Source organism: Mobula hypostoma, chromosome 13 (assembly GCF_963921235.1).
Source record: "Mobula hypostoma chromosome 13, sMobHyp1.1, whole genome shotgun sequence".
In the NCBI taxonomy this organism is placed as follows: Eukaryota; Metazoa; Chordata; class Chondrichthyes; order Myliobatiformes; family Myliobatidae; genus Mobula; species Mobula hypostoma.
The window spans coordinates 67835293-67855097 of NC_086109.1; the positions used below are offsets into that span (position 1 = coordinate 67835293).

The 19805-nt window shown below is 42.9% G+C and overlaps 1 protein-coding gene across 1 annotated transcript in view; it reads left to right on the forward strand.

The window, feature by feature from the left end:
• The first annotated feature begins 6200 nt into the window (after positions 1-6200).
• Positions 6201-19805, forward strand: part of rasef2 (RAS and EF-hand domain containing 2) — a 91454-nt gene continuing 77849 nt past the window's right edge. The window contains exon 1 of the mRNA XM_063066526.1: positions 6201-6588. Within this exon, the coding sequence (XP_062922596.1) occupies positions 6275-6588 (314 nt within the window). The 5' untranslated portion in view covers positions 6201-6274. The remainder of the gene's footprint in view (positions 6589-19805) is intronic.

Below are 19805 nucleotides of genomic sequence, written 5' to 3' on the forward strand. Positions count from 1 at the left end.
TCAACTCTGCTCTTAAACGCATCTCCCCCATTTCACGTACATCTGCTCTCACTCCATCCTCCCACCACCCCACTAGGAATAGGGTTCCCCTGGTCCTCACCTACCACCCCACCAGCCTCCGGGTCCAACATATTATTCTCCGTAACTTCCGCCACCTCCAACGGGATCCCACCACTAAGCATATCTTTCCCTCCCCGCCTCTCTCTGCATTCCGCAGGGATCGCTCCCTACACAACTCCCTTGTCCATTCGTCCCCCCCATCCCTCCCCACTGATCTCCCTCCTGGCACTTATCCGTGTAAGTGGAACAAGTGCTACACATGCCCTTACACTTCCTCCCTTACCACCATTCAGGGCCCCAAACAGTCCTTCCAGGTGAGGCATCACTTCACCTGTGAGTCGACTGGGGTGATATACTGCGTCCGGTGCTCCCGATGTGGCCTTTTATATATTGGTGAGACCCGACGCAGACTGGGAGACCGCTTTGCTGAACATCTACGCTCTGTCCGCCAGAGAAAGCAGGATCTCCCAGTGGCCACACATTTTAATTCCACATCCCATTCCCATTCTGACATGTCTATCCACGGCCTCCTCTACTGTAAAGATGAAGCCACACTCAGGTTGGAGGAACAACACCTTATATTCCGTCTGGGTAGCCTCCAACCTGATGGCATGAACATTGACTTCTCTAACTTCCGCTAGGCCCCACCTCCCCCTCGTACCCCATCTGTTACTCTTTTTAATGCACACATTCTTTCTCTCACTCTCCTTTTTCTCCCTCTGTCCCTCTGAATATACCTCTTGCCCATCCTCTGGGTCACCCCCCCCGTCTTTCTTCCCGGACCTCCTGTCCCATGATCCTCTCGTATCCCCTTCTGCCTATCACCTGTCCAGCTCTCGGCTCCATCCCTCCCCCTCCTGTCTTCTATCATTTTGCATCTCCCCCTCCCCCTCCAGCTTTCTAATCCCTTACTCACTCTTCCTTCAGTTAGTCCTGACGAAGGGTCTCGGCCTGAAACGTCGACTGCGCCTCTTCCTATAGATGCTGCCTGGCCTGCTGCATTCACCAGCAACTTTGATGTATGTTGCTTGAATTTCCAGCATCTGCAGAATTCCTGTTGTTAGTATTCCAATCATCTTATTTATTGTGCTGTGATGAAAGTTAGCTGCTATGTTCCCCTATACAGACCCTATAAGTTTGTTTTAATAGTCAATTGCAGTGAAATATTTTTGTCAGTACTGCCTCACACCTCCAGCAACCTGGTTTCAATCCTTTTCAATTCAGGTTGGAGGAACAACACCTGATATACCGTCTAGGTAGTCTCCAGCCCCTTGGTATGAACGCAGAATTCTCCAACTTCCTGTAATTCCCTCCCCCTCCCTTCCCCTATCCCTATTTCACTCTACCCCCTCCCCCAGCTGCCTATCACCTCCCTCATGGTTCCACCTCCTTCTACTACCCATTGTGTTTTCCCCTATCCTTCTTCACCTTTCCTGCCTACCACCTCCCTGCTTCCCCTCCCCCACCCCTTTATATTTCCCCTTACTGGTTTTTCACCTGGAACCTACCAGCCTTCTCCTTCCCACCCTCCCCCCACCTTCTTTATAGGGCCTCTGCCCCTTCCCTCTTCGGTCCTGACGAAGGGTTCCAGCCCGAAACGTCGACTCATTGTTTCCACGAATGCTGACCGACCTGCTGAGTTCCTCCAGCGTGTTGTGAGTGTTGCTAGTTTCAATCCTGACCTCTGATGTCATCTGTGTACTTTGAGTTTTGTCCTGAGAATGTGTGTGTTTCCTCTGGGTGGTCTGGTGTCCTCTTATTCTTATCCTTTTTATTTTTTTATTCTTTCTTACTTCTCTTCTAACGTTTGTATATCTGTGCACTTGTAATGCTACTGTGACACTGTAATTTCCTTCGGAATCAATGAAATATCTATCTATCGAAATCTAAATGCACCGGTTGCTAGCATAATTGGCCACTGTAAATGACCCCTGGAGTGTAGGTGAATAGTAGAATCTGGTGGGCGGGAGGGGGGGGAGTTAATGTGAAGTGGGTAGAATAAAATGGGATCGGAGTAGGATTAGTGTAAATTGGTGTGTAATGATTGATGCATTCTCTGTGGGCTGAAGGTTCTATATGTTACAAAGATTTGATAATGTGTTTGGACATTTGGGATACATATTTATAATTTACCTAATGTATCAATTTGGTAAATATTTCACTGTAATTATAATGGTTTTGTAAGTTCCGCAAAGAAGGCAACATCTATCATCAAAGATTCCCCTCCATCTTCTCACAACTGTCATCACGTAGGAGATACAGAGGCCTGAAGTCCCTCACTGCCTGGTTCAAGAAAGCTACTTTCCTTCAACCATTTGGTTCCAACCTCAACAACTCAAATCACTACCTCATTATGGCAATGCTAAGACCACTTTGCACCGCGAGGGACTATTTTTAGTTCTAATTATGTTTTCTCTTGTAAAAACTGTGTATAATTTGCACTTATTTCATTGCAAATGTTGTGTACCTGATACAATATGCCTATGAAGCTGCTGTAAGTTTTTTTCATCTCTGCATACATATGACAATAAACTCAACTTTGGCTTTTGAAATTGACTTTATTGCTCTCAAGATTTTATGAGTTTCAATAGGCATGTATTTTCTATAAACTCCCACAAGCAGTTCACTTTCTACCACAGAAATTCTGTACACCTTATGTGTCCAATGCCAAGGGGCCTGTCACTGAACTGGTCAGCACGGTGATGCAGCAGTTAGTGCCGCTCCAGTGATCCAGGTTTGATGCTGTCCACAGCTGCTTTCCGTGTGGAGTTTGCATGATTCGTCTTGTGATCACATGGTTACTTCTAGATGGTCCAATATCCTGCCGCATCCCAAAGGCTTGCTGACAGGTTAACTGGTTACTGTAAATGACCCCTCAGTATAGGTACGTGGCAATAGAAGCAAGAACACTGTGATGTATCTGAAAAATGACCAAACTTTCCTGCAACAACAGTACTATTTTAATAACTACTTCTCAGCAAAACCAACGAGAGAGAGAAACTTATAGTATGACCTCAGAGCCTCACGGTTAAGAACTACTTCTGAAGTAAGATAGACAGAACTGAACTGAACCCAGCTAGGTTCCTGAAGTTTCACTCAGATAATGTGCTTCAAGTGCTCAGTAATGCATACACATTCACCAGAATTGTTGGGTATTTCATGTGGCTCCATTGTGGAATAACACCAGGGGATTTTAATAATTAATTCATAAGGTTTGAATGTATGTAAAAACATGACATTCATATATCAGCAAACAGGAGACATGACATATTGTTCAATTTGCTGACAAGATTTAAATCATAGCAGCTTCAGATAATTTTGGTTTCACACTCTTTCCATGGTTGATGTGCCTGACTGGATTTCACATGAGTTGCAGCCTCTTAATGTGCAATTTCAAGAGGGCCCTAAAATATAGCCTTTTCTGAAATAGCTCGTGCCCCTCAGTGTACATTCTCCTGGACCCTGGAGTGCACCATACACAAGAAAACCAGCAGGTTTTCGGCAAGTCAAAGTGCATCCTTCATTGTGTTAATGGCCTTCCTGCAGTAGTTTTTGAGTAACCCTGGTAACAGCCTATGGAGACAGTTACACCACTGCATGGATGAACCTCATCAAAGACAGTAATCTTTTTTTGAAAAACCTTGGCAAGAGAAAGCTGCAAAAAGAGATGAGAGACGGTTGATTAGGTTTTCTGTGAAAGTGACAAAGGAACTTAATGAGGGTAAGGCAGTGGACGTCATTTACCTGTACTTTATTAAGGCATTTGATAAGGTCCCTCAGGGTCGGTTGATACAAAAAATAAAAATACACAGGATCCAGAGTGAATTGCAAGTTTTCAGCCAGAACTGGTTTACTCATAGAAGACAGAAAGTAGGTGTGGATAGCCATTATTCTGGCAAGTGTCAGTGCTGGGGGTCTCTGTTGTTTGTGATGAACACTCAGTGGCCACTTTATTACGTCCTCCTGTACACTGGCTCGTTAATGCAAATATCTAATCAGCCGAATATGTAGCAGCAACGCAATGCATTAAAGCATGGGGACATGGTCAAGAGGTTTAGTTGTTGTTCAGACCAAACAGCATAATGGGGAAGAAATGTGATCTAAGAAACTTTGATCGTGGAATGATTGTTGGTGCCAGACAGGGTGGTTTGAGTACCTCAGAAACTGATCTCCTGGGATTTTCACAGAAAACAGTTTACAGAGAATGGTGTGAAAAACAAACAAAAAAAAACACCCATTGAGTTGAAGTTCTGTGGGCAAAAATGCTTTGTTCATGAGAGAGGTCAGAAGAAAATGCCAGACTAGTTCAAGCTGACAGAGAGGTGATGGACATGAGAAAATCTGCAGATGCTGGAAATCCGAGCAACACACACAAAATGCTGGAGGAACTCAGCAGGCCAGCCAGCGTCTACAGAAAAAAAAGTACAGTCGACGTTTCGGGCTGAAACCCTTCAGCAGAAAGGTGACAGAGCTCAATTAACCACGCATTACAACAGTAGTGGGCAGAAGAGCATCTCTGAATGCACAACACGTCGAATCTTGACGTGGATGGGCTACAGCGGCAGAAGACCATGAACATACACTCACCGTCCACTTCATTAGGTACAGGGGGTATCTGATAAAGTGGCCACTGAGTGTACAAAACTTTAGTCGCAGCACACTTGGGAATTATTATGTACAGTTCTGGTTGTCCCATTAGAGGAATGATGTGGAGACCGTGCAGAGGTTTACCAAGATGCTGCTTGGATTGGAAGTTATGAGCTAGAAGGAAAGGTTGGACAAACTTGGTCTGTTCTCCTTAGGGCAGGGGTTCGCAACCTTTTTTTATGCCATGGAGCCTTACCATTAACTGAGGCGTCCGTGGACCCCAGGCTAGGAGCCCCTGATCTGGAGCATCAGAGACACGAATGAATTTTTTTAAAATTCTAAGAGGCATAGATAGGATTGCGTCAGAATCTTTTCCCCAGAATAGAAATGTCAAACACCAGAGGACATGCTTTTGAAGTTAGAGGGGAACCTATAAGGGGCAATTTTTTAAATGCAGAAAGCGGTAGGTGTCTGGAATGGGTTACCACGCGGTGGAGTAGAACTGGCAGTTTGACGAAGTTTAAAAAGCTTCTGGAAAGAGACATGGATATGAAGGGGATGGAGGGATTGGAATGATGCACAGGAGAAGGACATTTGGTATAAATCGGCATCAGGATCGGCAAAAAAAAAGTATCACGGACCGAACGACACAAGGGATTCTGCGGATGGTGTAAGTTTTGAGCAGCACACAAAATACTGGAGAAATTCAACGGGTCAGGAGGGAAATGAACAGTCGTCTAGGCCTGAGATCCTTCACGAAGTAATGAAGAATCTGATGGCGGGGGGCAAGCACTTCTGACCATCAAACAAGCAAGGTGTCGGTGCTTGTTTGAAAGTTCAACAAGCACTTTAAGAAATGACTTTGTCTTCTGCTTGGAAACCATCCAACAGTTTATATCATCTTTTCCCGAAGGGGCTCAAGATATTTTGTGCAAGCCTCCGAGTGACTTGTGGGCAAATGGGTTCTACCCAGTTTTTCTACTCTTTTATATCCACCCAGACAGCCTAGTGGTCCCGACTGAATGTCGTGAAGTAAAATGGCATTTCTGACAACGCGGCATTCCCTTAATAACTCAAGGGTGCTTTAACCTAATTCCCTGCCCAAACTGAACGTGAATCCTTCCGACTCACCCAAAACCAGCTGACTCAAAAGCACCTGAAATCACCTGAGCAAGGGACATTGGCAAAGCAAATTAAACATCAAAGACTGCTTGAGATTTTTTAGGAATTGCATTAGCAGATTTCCCGCGGTGTTGCTTCGAGCGATGCAAACAATTGGAAAGACTAACCTGTGACAGGAAGCAGGAAGGGTTTGCACAACTTTGTGACATATTAAACTAAAAAGCCCTGTGCTGCCTTGTGTTTACTAGGTAATGCAAATCAATGCAGATCGTTCCAGCCTGAATCCTGACAATCTGGTTTCTGTGGGAAAGTACTCTGTCTGCTGCTGCCTGTTGCATGACCATATTGCCGCAGGACCTGGTGTACCAGGGTCACCGATACTTTTGGGTGACGCTAAGAGGTGGGTTGACGTCAGGAGGCCGGCTACACCCCAGCACAGAACACAGGATCCTTACTGTCGGACTGCGGAGCGTGCAGTGCACTGGGACGTCCCGAGTCCGTAGCCATGAGCCGGCACGACCTCAGGAGGCTTTTCTCGGCGTGCGATCTGAACCGCTCGGGGCTGATAGAGTTGGAGGATTTTTGCGGCGTTTGCCGGGAGCTCGGCGTCTCCAGTTGCCAGGTCTCCCCCCTCTTCCACAAGCTGGACGTGGACAACGACGGCTCCATAAACTTCAATGACTTCACCTCCGGCTTCGAGGAAGTTTCCGAGGTCCTCGACCTGTCCTCGTTCGGCTCCGATGGCTCGCAAGTGGCGCAGAAAATGGCCTGGGACGAGTTTGAGGAGCGATTCGGGGATGGGGTGCAGTACCTGCGGAGGTAAGAGTTTCCACTGGCTCTCACCACCTCCTCGCGCCCTCACCTCACCCCTCCATTCCTCACCTCCACCCTTCATCACCCCTTCTTCTCATCCCCTCATCTTCCTCCTCCACTTTACTTCATTTCTTGATCACCTTAACCCTCTCCTCATCTCTCTCCTTGTCCTCGCCCCTCCATATCTCCCTCACCTCTCTCCTTCACCACCCTCTCCTCGTCCCCTCACCTGCTTCTTTCACCACCCCATCTCCTTATCGCCTCACCTCCTCTCTCGCCTTCACCTCACCCCCTCACCTCTCTCCGTTCTTCATCTCCCATCCCGTCCTCATTGCTCCTCTTTATTCCCTCAAACCTTGCTCTCTTCCGTTCTCCTCTTCGTCCCGACCCCCACCCCCATATTCCTTTCTCTCTCATTTCTGTTCGCTGTTATATTGTAAATAGACATTGCCATCTATTTGGGGTGGGGGATGGAAAAGTGGGCCCTGTTATATGATATTTATTAGTGTCTGGAACAGAGAACTGGTGCTCAGCGTGTGCTTGCCACGCTGATCTATTGACAGACAGGCAGGAACACAAACTGCCCAGTGCTGGCGTCGTGCGGGAAACTAATGAAAGAGAAATTTCTCTTATTGTACTTTCTTTTGCATTTGAGGTCATTCTTTTACCTTGGGTGTTCTTGTTTTGCAGTAGACTAGAGCTGTCCATGGCAGCACAGGACGTAGTGGATTGGCTCTCCAATGTTCCTTCTTTCCTGTACAAATAAATTGCATTCCTATAGTGTCCTTCACAAGCTCAGGGTTCCAAATATTTTGTAAGTGTATTCGTTGCTGTAAAGTTAAAAAAAAGTGATTTACATGCAGCAAGGTCCTTTAAAGGACAGTTAAATAAATGTTTTAACTGGTTTATGGGTGCCAGTGGATGGACAAGTGGCATGCAGTTTCCTTTTTTGTGATCTTTTACATCCTCCTGAGATGGCAATTGGGAATTTGGTTTATCATCTAGTTCTAAAAAGAACCTTGCATGATTCCTTCACCCCAGGGGAAGAAGATAGACTCCAAACCTCATATAATTTCGTACTTTTGAGATGTTGGTGGTGATCTGGAGAGTGATTGAGATTCTGAACCATCAGATATTATTCCTACTAATGTCAAAACATGGTGTTATTTCACTTTCTAAGGCATGTTACACAGTACAGGTCCACCCAGGTTATGGCAGGTTCTTTTCCTGAGAACTGCTCATAACCTGAGCAATTCACAAATACCACTGACTGGAGAAGCATTTTAAATCTTGATTTGCCATTCTTAATAATAATACTGATATTAACAAATTTGGCTTGAGCCTGTCACAGGTATTCTTTTAAAATATTTTAATGCAGAAACAGTTTTAAATGCTATTGACAGTTTTGAAAAGGACACTGCTGCTATCCCAGACAAAGTAGCTGTGGATAGGATTTGCTAAATTGACATCAGCGTGTTAACTAGAATGCATTCTTCTTGGTTTCGGTGTGCCAAGATTCTGGTCATGTCAAGAACCATCTCTTGTTGCTCTGCAGCAACCACCAGATGGACTCTGAATGCTTGTTGGTATGTACAGGCTGTCCAGAAGTCAGGCTTTGGTAAAATGGAGAGGACCTATAGTTTAACACATTTTCCAGTGAACCTAAAGCACTCCATACACTGGTTCTGCCAGGCGCCTGGGTCCCAGACCTGACCCCACCACTGGTTACGTTCTGGACACCTGCTCATGTTTCAGATTAATGAGTGAACCTGGTGCTGAACCACCTGATTTCCGAATAACTGGATACCAGATTCTCTCCACTGTCCATAATGCTGCTGGCAGTGCTCCATCTCTGGTGTTGTTCAGGGCTTCCTTCATCATGTCAGTAGCTTGGTTTTCACTACTATCAGCCATGCAGGTCCTGGGTGGAGACTTAGCAATACTGTCATACACAGGTGTAGAAGGACACTCTTCACTGCTGTTTCTGTAACAATTTTGTTTTACCAATCAGTGTTGTTAGCCTTGAGTTGAATCCCTGAACCTGGAGGACTGGTGGACCACTCTTAATCTGACCTCTACCCTTTGACCTGTTTGGCATGGGTGACCTGCCAAGAACCAAAACACAAAGCCCTAACTCCAGCCATATTGATCTCTGGGTCAATGAGGCACACAAGCCTCCAAACTGCAATGAGGTTGTGGTCCTCTTAAAAAGTCAATGTCAAGTTTATCATCATATGCACCTACATATATGTATGTTCAAACTGATGAACATGACCTGAAGAGATGACCAAAGCCCAATAATATCAAAGTCAACAATTAATTGTTGTTTCTCATTGTGCAATTTGGTAAATCTCAGTCAATGTATGGGGAAACCAAAGCTCCATAAGCCAGTACTCATCAGAGGTGGAGAGGGTCAGTAACTTTAAATTCCTGGGTGTCATTATCTCAGAGGAAGTGTCCTCGACCCATCATATAAATATAATTTCAAAGAAAGCATGACAGTGCCTCTACTTGCTCAAGAGTCTGCGGAGATTTGGCACATCATCAAAAACTTTGACAAACTTCTATAGATGAGTAGTGGAAAGTGTATTGACTGGCTGCATGACGGCCTGGTTTGGGAATACCAATGCCTTCGAGTGGAAAATGAAACAAATGGTAGAGGAGTCGGCCCAGGACATCTTGGGTAAAGCCCTCCCAACTATTGAGCACACCTACATGGAAAGTTGCCATAGAAAAGCAGCATCCATCATCAAAGATCCTCACCACCAAGTCTCTTTTCTCACTGCTCATCAGGTAGAAGGTACAAGTGCCTTGGGACCTGAACCTCCAGGTTCAAGAACAGTTATTACCTCTCAACTATCAGGCTCCTGAGCAAGGGGATAACTACACTCATTCGATTTCTGGTGTTCCCACAACCAAGGGTCTCACTTTAAGGGCTCTTTATCTTGTTATTTCATGTCCTTTCATTTCATGTTATATTATACTCATTATTTATTGCTATTTATTTATATTTGCATTTGCACAGTTTGTTGTTCATTGATCCTGTTTACAGTTACTCTTCTATAGACTTGCTAAGTATCCCTGCAAGAACCTCAGGGTTGTATGTGGTGCCATGTATGTACTCTGATAATAAATTTTTACTTTGAAAGTGTTGAGTGGAGCTCAATATTACAATAATAGACTTACCACTTCAAATGCATAATTACTAGTGATGAGTCCAATGGATATTTGACAACTTTAGTGTGTGGGAAAGAGCAAAGCATCAAGGTAAGCAGAAAGATACAGCCTAGATATAAACTCATGACATTTTTAATGATAAAGACTGCCTTTCTTTTATGATGGGATTGTAGCTTTCTGAGGAAGATAAATTTCAAGAAATTGAGCTCTTATGTAAAATGTTTTATTCCCATTAAATTGTGATAGACTTGCCTTTAAAATAGGGGAAACGGAGGATCTGATTGGTGCGGTGTGACCAGAAATTAATTATGCTGATTATCAATTTTGTTTTATGTGGGCGAGAATGCACACAATGATTAAAACATTTCACTTTTTTTCTGCCACTGTTCTAACACTGGCTTACAATGGCAGACCCTTAAATCAGTAATAAAATCTGATCAAAATGTGACTTTAAATTAACTCCAATATGCAAGAAGCTTGATGTCATCCAGGGAAAGGTATTCTACCTAATCCATCACCTTAAACTTTCAACCCTTCTGTCACCAGTATAGAATTGTTGCATCTCCAAACTACATCGCAATCAATTGTCTGAGCTACTTTGACAGCATCTGCTAAACCTGTAGCCTCTACCACCAGGGTAGACAAAGGCTTCAAGTAAATGGAATACAACCACATACAGGTTCCTCTTGGAATTGCACACCAAGCCGTATTTGGAAGTACACTCAATGGCCAATTTATTAGATACACCTGCTTGTTAATGCAAATATCTAATCAGCCAATCCTGTGGCAGCAACTCAATGCATAAAAACGTGCAGACATGGTCAAGAGGTTCAATTGTTGTTTAGACCAAACAGCTGAATGGCGAAAAAATATGATCTGAGTGACCTTGACTGTGGAATGATTGTTGGTGCCACACAGGATGGTTTGAGTATCTCAGAAATTGCTGATCTCCTGGAATTCTGTCACACAACAGTCTCTGGACTTTACAGAGAATGGTGTGGAAAAATAAAGAAAAATCAAGTGAGAAGCAATTCTGTGGGGAAAAACTGCCTTGTTGATGAGAGAGGTCAGAGCAAAATGGCCAGACTGGTTCTAGCTGACATGAAGGTGACACTAAATCAAATAACCACAGGTTACAGAAGTGGTGTGCAGAAGAGCATCTCTGAATGCGCAACATATCAAACCTCGAAATGGATGGGTTACAGTGTCAGAAGACTACAAACATACCCACAGTGTATATTACTATTCATTCTTCATCACAGGGTCTGAATCCTGGAGATTCCCTCCCTGAACCCAGTAGGAGCACCTTCACCAGAGGAACTACACCATCTCTAACTCCTGAAGCACAATTATAGATGGTAATAAATTCTGCCCTCATCAGCAATGCCTCTATGTCGGAATGAATAAATAAGAATAGACATTAATGGAGTTAATCCTGTTTCTAACAATATATTAATTTTATATTAATTTTTTTTCTTGTCCCTTTTGAAGGATTATGTTCTCCATCATTTGGATTTTCAAAAGGCTTTTGACAAGGTCCCACACAGGAGATTAGTGTGCAAACTTAAAGCACACGGTATTGGGGGTAAGGTATTGGTGTGGGTGGAGAATTGGTTAGCAGACAGGAAGCAAAGAGTGGGAATAAACGGGACCTTTTCAGAATGGCAGGCGGTGACTAGTGGGGTACCGCAAGGCTCAGTGCTGGGACCCCAGTTGTTTACAATATATATTAATGATTTGGATGAGGGAATTAAATGCAGCATCTCCAAGTTTGCAGATGACACGAAGCTGGGTGGCAGTGTTAGCAGTGAGGAGGATGCTAAGAGGATGCAGGGTGACTTGGATAGGTTGGGTGAGTGGGCAAATTCATGGCAGTTGCAATTTAATGTGGATAAATGTGAAGTTATCCACTTTGGTGGCAAAAATAGGAAAACAGATTATTATCTGAATGGTGGCCGATTAGGAAAAGGGGAGGTGCAACGAGACCTGGGTGTCATTATACACCAGTCATTGAAAGTGGGCATGCAGGTACAGCAGGCGGTGAAAAAGGCGAATGGTATGCTGGCATTTATAGCGAGAGGATTCGAGTACAGGAGCAGGGACGTACTACTGCAGTTGTACAAGGCCTTGGTGAGACCACACCTGGAGTATTGTGTGCAGTTTTGGTCCCCTAATCTCAGGAAAGACATCTTTGCCATAGAGGGAGTACAAAGAAGGTTCACCAGATTGATTCCTGGGATGGCGGGACTTTCATATGAAGAAAGACTGGATGAATTGGGCTTGTACTTGTTGGAATTTAGAAGATTGAGGGGGGATCTGATTGAAACGTATAAGATCCTAAAGGGATTGGACAGGCTAGATGCAGGAAGATTGTTCCCGATGTTGGGGAAGTCCAGAACGAGGGGTCACAGTTTGAGGATAGAGGGGAAGCCTTTTAGGACCGAGATTAGGAAAAACTTCTTCACACAGAGAGTGGTGAATCTGTGGAATTCTCTGCCACAGGAAACTGTTGAGGCCAGTTCATTGGCTATATTTAAGAGGGAGTTAGATATGGCCCTTGTGGCTACGGGGGTCAGGGGGTATGGAGGGAAGGCTGGGGCGGGGTTCTGAGTTGGATGATCAGTCATGATCATGATAAATGGCGGTGCAGGCTCGAAGGGCCAAATGGCCTACTCCTGCACCTATTTTCTATGTTTCTATGTTTCTATCAGTAAAATGCAAGATATACAGAAGCATTTTTCAATCCATTATTTTGGTAATTCTTCAATTTATTCCTCTCTTGAGAAACACAGTCATCCCTTATTGGCTATTTTCTCTCTTCCTAGTTTTACAGTTGTATAAAGCCCGAATTAACTCTGATGTTCCAGAGAGGTTGCATCATCACATAGCACAGTATTAAAAGGCCTTCTGATATGCCATGTCTGGCCCAGGCACTTGATGTCCACACACAAAGAAGTCGTGAGCAAGTCATCTCAAATCTAAGCAAACTGAAATTCCATGATGGAATGATTTTTTTTCTCTCTGGTTATTCCTTCATCGTGTATAGACACCAATGCAAAGGCCAGAATTTGTTCCTATCGTTAACCGTTCTTCCATTTGCAATGCCCAATGGTCAACTGTATTGGAGTGGGATTCTGGGCAAGTCTGGTGACAATACCAATGGACCAGTTGGGTTTTGCAGCTTCTCAGTTTCATGATCATCATATTGAACTAAATTTGAATTTAATTTAAATGCTTTGGTGCATTTAAAGCAATTTCTCTGCATCATTAGTCCATGTCTCCAGATTGTTAGTCCATTAATATAACCACTGTGGTCCCATAGTTGGTGGAGCGATGTGGGGTGAATGCGAGTGAAATTGTTCCTTCAACTCACGCAATCAAAGGCAGGATATGAAATCACATTGACTATACTGGTGTTAATTATTGATTTACATCTTCAGTACAATGTGATCCTTGTACCATCCAAGAGCTGGTACATCTCAGTTTTAAAGGTGCACAGGGAGTTAATGCAGCAGTGTATAAAAACCTACTGGACTGAGAAGAAGTGAGATGGAAAACAGCACATTTCTTTAACTGAGTGCTCCTTCAGCAGTGACTGAGAAAGAAACTGTTTTTCTTTGTTAGTTTAGGAAAAATAATTCCTTAACCTCTGACCCCTGGCTATGCTTCCTTGACAGAATAAGTTTCATTCACAAGAATAGGAGTCTTCTCTGAATCTCTCGGGGCACAGACTTGAAAGGTGCTATTTATTGAACTAATGAAAATGGAGCTTTCAGTAGTTATGTAAGGACCTTGCAGAGAGCAGTAATGCTTACATAGTGCATACCTAAAGGGATTTTGCCGTCAGACTGAAGAAACTAGTAATAGTGTTAACCTTAATGGTTGCAATCTTTAACTTGAATGGAGGCACAGGTTAGAGAAGCAAATGCAAACATTAGCTTTATTATTACACATGGTAGCGGGTGAAACACTGGGTAATATGTGATTTTAAATTGTGATGGATAACAGTCATTTGTGGGTATTTCAGTCACTGGACACTGCACCTTGTTTCCTGATTCATTTAGTCTTTGGGAAGAGTGTTTAATACAGTCTTGATTCTTTAATGTTGACTACCATTCTTTACCAGAATCTTACCATTCATTATTCAGACAATTGACTTCCATACTGATATTCGATCCTTCCAGGAGAAACTTCATGCCAAAAGGTCCTCGAGCGTTGGTGCTTTACTGTTAGATATGTTGCATAAAAATAACTACATTTGATCTTTGTGGCTTATTGAGAAAGACACAGTGTGTTGTTCACAAAAAAAGATATCCATTTATTAGTGAAGACATGCTACGGTGTAGTCAACCAACAACAGCATAGTCAAACTGATATGGAAACATTCCTCTCCCTCTAAAGATACTGTTGGACCTGCTGAATTCCTCCAGAAATTCCTCTAAAAGACAAATTTCTAGAGCAGGGGTTCCCAAACTGGGATTTACGGACCTGTCGGTTAATGGTAGGGGTTCATAATATAGAATAGGTTGGGAACCCCTGCTCTAGAAGTTTGTTTTTAACTATTATTGTGGTATATCAAGTCATCAAGTTGAGTTTATTGTCATATAAATTAATCCTAACTTATAAAAGACAGCGAGAAAAGCATTGTGCAGAACAAGGCATTAGTGCAAAAATAACACCATCAGAAACCAGCCCTTTCAAATCTCTTACCATCCCTTCTTTCAGTTAGTCCTGACGAGGGGTCTCAGCCCGAAACATGATCCGTACCTCTTCCTAGAGATGGTGCCTGGCCTGCTGCGTTCCACCAGCATTTTGTTTGTGTCCATTGTAGTTCAAGAAGTGGTCTGTAGTATTTTGTCGTGGAGGTAGGATTAGGAAAGTGTAGCTCTTTTCCAAAACCCGGTGGTAGTATTAAAGTTGCTATTCCTGAAACTGTTGAGGTGGGACTTCAGCCTTTTGTACTTCCTGCCTGATGGGAACAGCAAGAAGAAGGCATGGTGCAGATGTGGGGATTCTTGAGGAAGGTAGGCATATAAATAAACCTGGTCTCTGTAAGTGAACTACAGGTATACTGAACTATTCAATATACCTAAAGTATATTTCAGGAAATAGCTCACATTCTTATTGAAGTACTTCTGGCAGTGAAACTTGGGACCAGTTAGATTGTCTTTAAAGCTCAAATGATTCATTGATATAATTTGGGGGAAGGAAGCCTACTAAATTTACCCCGTATTGGCCTTTAACAAACTAATATGGCTATTTGCATATGTACCTTGGAATTGCTGTAATACTTCAAGAGGTTTAGTCTCTTCATCCCAAGCCAACTGGGAATGGGCTGGGGTTTCTAATTTTGAGAGTTAACTAACTAAGTTTTTGGTATAAATGTACTTATTGCTGCCTCCCCTCAGGAATATTCTGGATCTGGTCAATATCATTGAGTCATTCAACAGCCCACTACATCAGTGTTGCCTGTCAGGCATTGACCTACAATAATCTCAAACAAATCCTGCATGTTTCCTTTTACATGATATTCTACATAAGGGGCCTATACAAGTTCTATAGTACGTAATTATTGTTGTACTTAAATCCACAAAAAAAGACCAGCTTACCACTTGTCATTCTAATTGTTAGCTGTGCTTGCACACTACCTTCCAGTGATTCATGTACAAGGATAAACACATCCCCCTGAGCACCAATATCTTTCAACGTCTCATCATTTTAAAAAATACTTACTTTCATATTTTGTCTATCACTTTACCACATTATATTACATCTGCATGGCCTTGCCTAATCATTTAGCCTGGAGCCTCTCTGTTTCCTCTGCAGATCTTACACTGCCACCCAGCTGTATATTATCACCAAACACTTCTGTCCTCTCTTCTAAATCATTTGTATAGATTGGGAACAACTGGGACCTCACTCATCATTTTGAACTTAAAACATTGATTTTCACTAATCTTACACTAAATTCATTTTACTTTCTCTGCATTTACATTAATTTTCCTCACCCGCATCCATTCTCACATACGGATGCGAGACGTGGACACTCACTAAGACTATGCAAAAGTCTCCAGATGGTTGCTATACACGAATGCTCCGGCTGGCTCTTGACGTGAGTTGGCAACAGCACATGACGAACATCAAGCTCTATAACAACCTACCGATGCTCTCCGCTAAAATTGAGGTGAGAAGACTGCAACTAGCGGGGCACTGTATACGCCACCCTGAGCTACCTGCCAGCCTAGTCATCATATGGGAGCCCAAGCACGGGAGGATGAACCCTGGGCGCCCTCCCAAGACTATGGTCAACACGCCCCTAGAAGACAGCGGTGTGGCTATTGTAGATGAACTGAACACACTGATGAGGGAGAGGGAGAAGTGGAGAGTCCGTCATCGTGCCCGACGCCGGCCCCCTAGGCCTCAGTCGACGTAGTAGTAGTAGTCCCTCACCCGCCAGATTCTACCACATGCCTGCACCACATATACATGTTGGATCTGGTTGTTTCATTGTTATTTACTTCACAAATAACAAATATCTGCTTGTATTTTAAGTAGTTCTTATATACATGTAACAGTTTAGTATGTTTCTTAGTTGTGTGTATATAATTGTTCAGTGTGTTCCTGAATGGTTACATTGATATAATTCTGGAAAATTCAGAAGCTTCTTTTGGTGCTGCATTATTTGAATAGGAGTTTTCTCATTAGTTGACTCTTATCTACCAATTTGAATGGATTTTTTCTTCTCGATGGAGTATAAAAATAGCTGATCACAAGGCAGCACTATCTTAGTCTCTTTGTCTTTGTTCTGTCTCCTGCTACTTGCTTCTGCTCCTGTTACTGTGCATTTCAATTTTGCTTGGTTCTAGTAATGCTTACTAAAACAATCGTGAAGCCAAAGGTTTTGTGCCTCTTTCCTGACTTCTGGGTTAAAACTTCAGAATCCAACACACAACAGGGCTAATTAGCCTATCGACCTCTCACATTTTTGAGATGTGAGACCAGATTGAACCCAGATCCTTCGAGTTTGAGGCAGAAGCTCTACAAGTGGTTCTATTAAGCCACTGTGCCACCCTTTAGATTTTAAACCCTCATTTCATATTGAATTAAATAATTTCCAATCCTTTATATAAACTCCTGAAATATGCACTGCTCACTTAATGGTGTTTCACCACCACGCTTTTAATTACACCTTTCCAATTGCACAGTACTTCATCTAAAATCAAGCTACAATAGTCCTAGTTAACATTCTTCATTTCAAACTACAAGCAAAAGATTCTGCAAATGCTGGAAATCTGGAGCATCACTCACAAATGCAGGAGGAACTCAGCAGATCAGGCAACAACTGTGGAGAGGAATAAATAGTTGTCGTTTTGGGCTGTAACATTCAACCACATCGTTGAAACATGTTATCCATTAAGAGTGAGGTAATGTGTGTGAAACAACAACCTGTATAGATTATTCATTCCTTGGGTGTGGGAATTGCTGACAAAAGCAGAATTTATGTTGTTTTTTTAAATGCGAGATTTCTATTTGTGAATAATCATGTTAGTCAGTCTGGATTAGAATGGGTTCCTGTTCCTAAAGTACAAAAGTGAACGAGTTTTTTTTAAAAGACAATCCAACAGCTCCTGGGGCAGCATAGTAGTACAATAATCAGCATAATGCTATTACAGTACTAGCTGTAAGATTGGGGTGTGACTCTCGCCGCTATCTGTAAGAAATCTGTCCATTCTCTCTCTAACTTCATGGGTTTCCTCCGGGTTCTCCAGTTTCCTCTCAATTTCCAAAAAGACCTATGCTTAGGGTCAGTGAGTTGTGGGCACGTTATGTCAGCCCCAGATGTGTATCACCACTGGTGGGCTGCCCATCACAATCTTCACCTATTTGATTTGACACAAACCATAAGACCACAGGAGCAGATTTAGGCCACTCAGCCCATTGAGTCTGCTCTGCATTCCATCATGGCCGACTTATTATCCCTCTCAACACCATTCACCTGCCTTCAACACATTTCACTGTATGTTTCGATGTACATGTGACAACTAAAGCTAATCTCTCAGTTCTACTGACACCAGCTTTATGTTTAATAAAACTGAATTCAATTTCTTTAATCCCCTCAGGAGGACTTAAACTAAAGCTTTAACTACAACACCATGAGCAAAAGTAAAACATTTGAAGACATTTTATCAAGGACGAGAGCAAATTTTAAGCAGCAACTGAGAGAAAATTAAATGGGGCAGTTTAAGGGATATTCAGAGAGAGAATTTAGAAAGCTTTTGGAAAGTGAAAGCAAGGAACCAATTTCTAGAATGCACGTCCGTAATGTTATCTATGATTGGGAAAACGGACTCAGAAGAAAAGTGGTGTACAATGCAACATTTACAGACGCATGGTGCGGGGAGGCAAGAATGAGTAATACTGTAATTGGAACAAAAACTTGCAGATGTTCGAAATCCAGGAAAAAAGCAGAGATTCGTGGGAACACTTAGCAGGTCAAACAGCATCAATGGGGAGAGAAACAAAGTCAGTGTTTCAGGTACGGTGATCCTGAAGGCCGTTTTACTCCTGACTACTGCTGTTTCAGTTGCTGAGTGCTTCTAACATATTATGTATTTGTAAAATATAATCAGTAGTTGAACACAGGATCAGCTTACTGGGGAAAGAGAATTGTGGAGGCTTGGTAGAAAGAGGGGTGGGTCAGATGATCTGACAGATCATCAGACCTATTTAAGGTGGAGATAGATAAATACCTAAAAGGTTTGATGAATTAAGGGACTAACATAGAGGAGGAATTGAGACCAGCATAGATCAGCCATGATCATATTCATTGTGTGCACGACTGGAAAAGAGCAATCTAATCTGAACACACCTTCTAGCTTTTGGCTATCGTCCTGTAGAAACAGCTCTTTATACACACGTCCATGTGCTGTTTAAATGTGACAAGAACTTTATGCTGCTACTGATCTATCAAGTTATAAGTTCCAGACTCTCACCTCCTTCTCGGTGAAATAAACCTCTTTCCCCAACACTCCCTCCCACTTTAAAACCACTACCAAATCCATATTATAAATCCCTGCTTCTGGGCTTTTGATCGTTGTTCTGGTGTTCCTGGATTTTAACCCATAAATAATAAGTATCAATATTTCCAAATTAAGATAAGGTATGACTTGAACATGATCTTTGCTTGCGCCCTCTCCCCGTGCCTTGTTGGAGAGCCATGGAAGTTTGCTAGAATTAGGTAACAGTGAGCTAAAGACGTCGTTAAGAAAATTTCTTAATGATGCCACCACCATTGTGACTGAGGATTACTCAGAGTTGGAGGAGATATTATTTGGGAGGGGGAATTTAATGGGGCTAGAAAGGTAAAGTAGAAACTGACTGCGGCATGCGAAACTGCATGTTTCAAAAGTACTGAGTAGACTCCCTCAATGAGTCAGTGAGGCTCTTCCTGTCCTTGTTCACTTTCCTATCACAACTGTTTCTGTGATCCTCTCCCACACAATGTTCAGTTCTCATTTGGAATAATTCAAGATATGATTAGTTTGCAGAGACAGGGCCATGTCACAGCCTGAGGACTGCTTGTACTTCTGTCACTGCAGATTAGCTATTAGCAATCTTGTCTCAGTGGCAGCTCCCTCTTTGAATACGAAGCTTGTTTGCTTGAGCTCCCTGTCTAGAGATTAAATGATCTAGACTGAAACATGATTGAGGGATTAACGCTATTAGCATTAATAGATAATATTAAATTTTAAATGACATGTACAACTGACTCTGAACCTCTTTCGTCAGAGGGATGAAACAGACCCAAACAAAACCTGAGGATCCCCAACACCACTGTGAGCAGATCAGTTGTCTGCATCTGAACACGTGCATCAGCTTCTTCTTGCCGATGTCACTGCTCCGATCTGTGAACCTCATATCATATGGTAACTTGGGGCCACTTAGAAAAAGGGGATAGGTGTGTGGACAAATTCACAGGGGGATGAGAGGTAAAGAGTCTTTCCTGTCCACTCTCTGTACCCGCAAGTTTTCTCTCCTTTCCATGG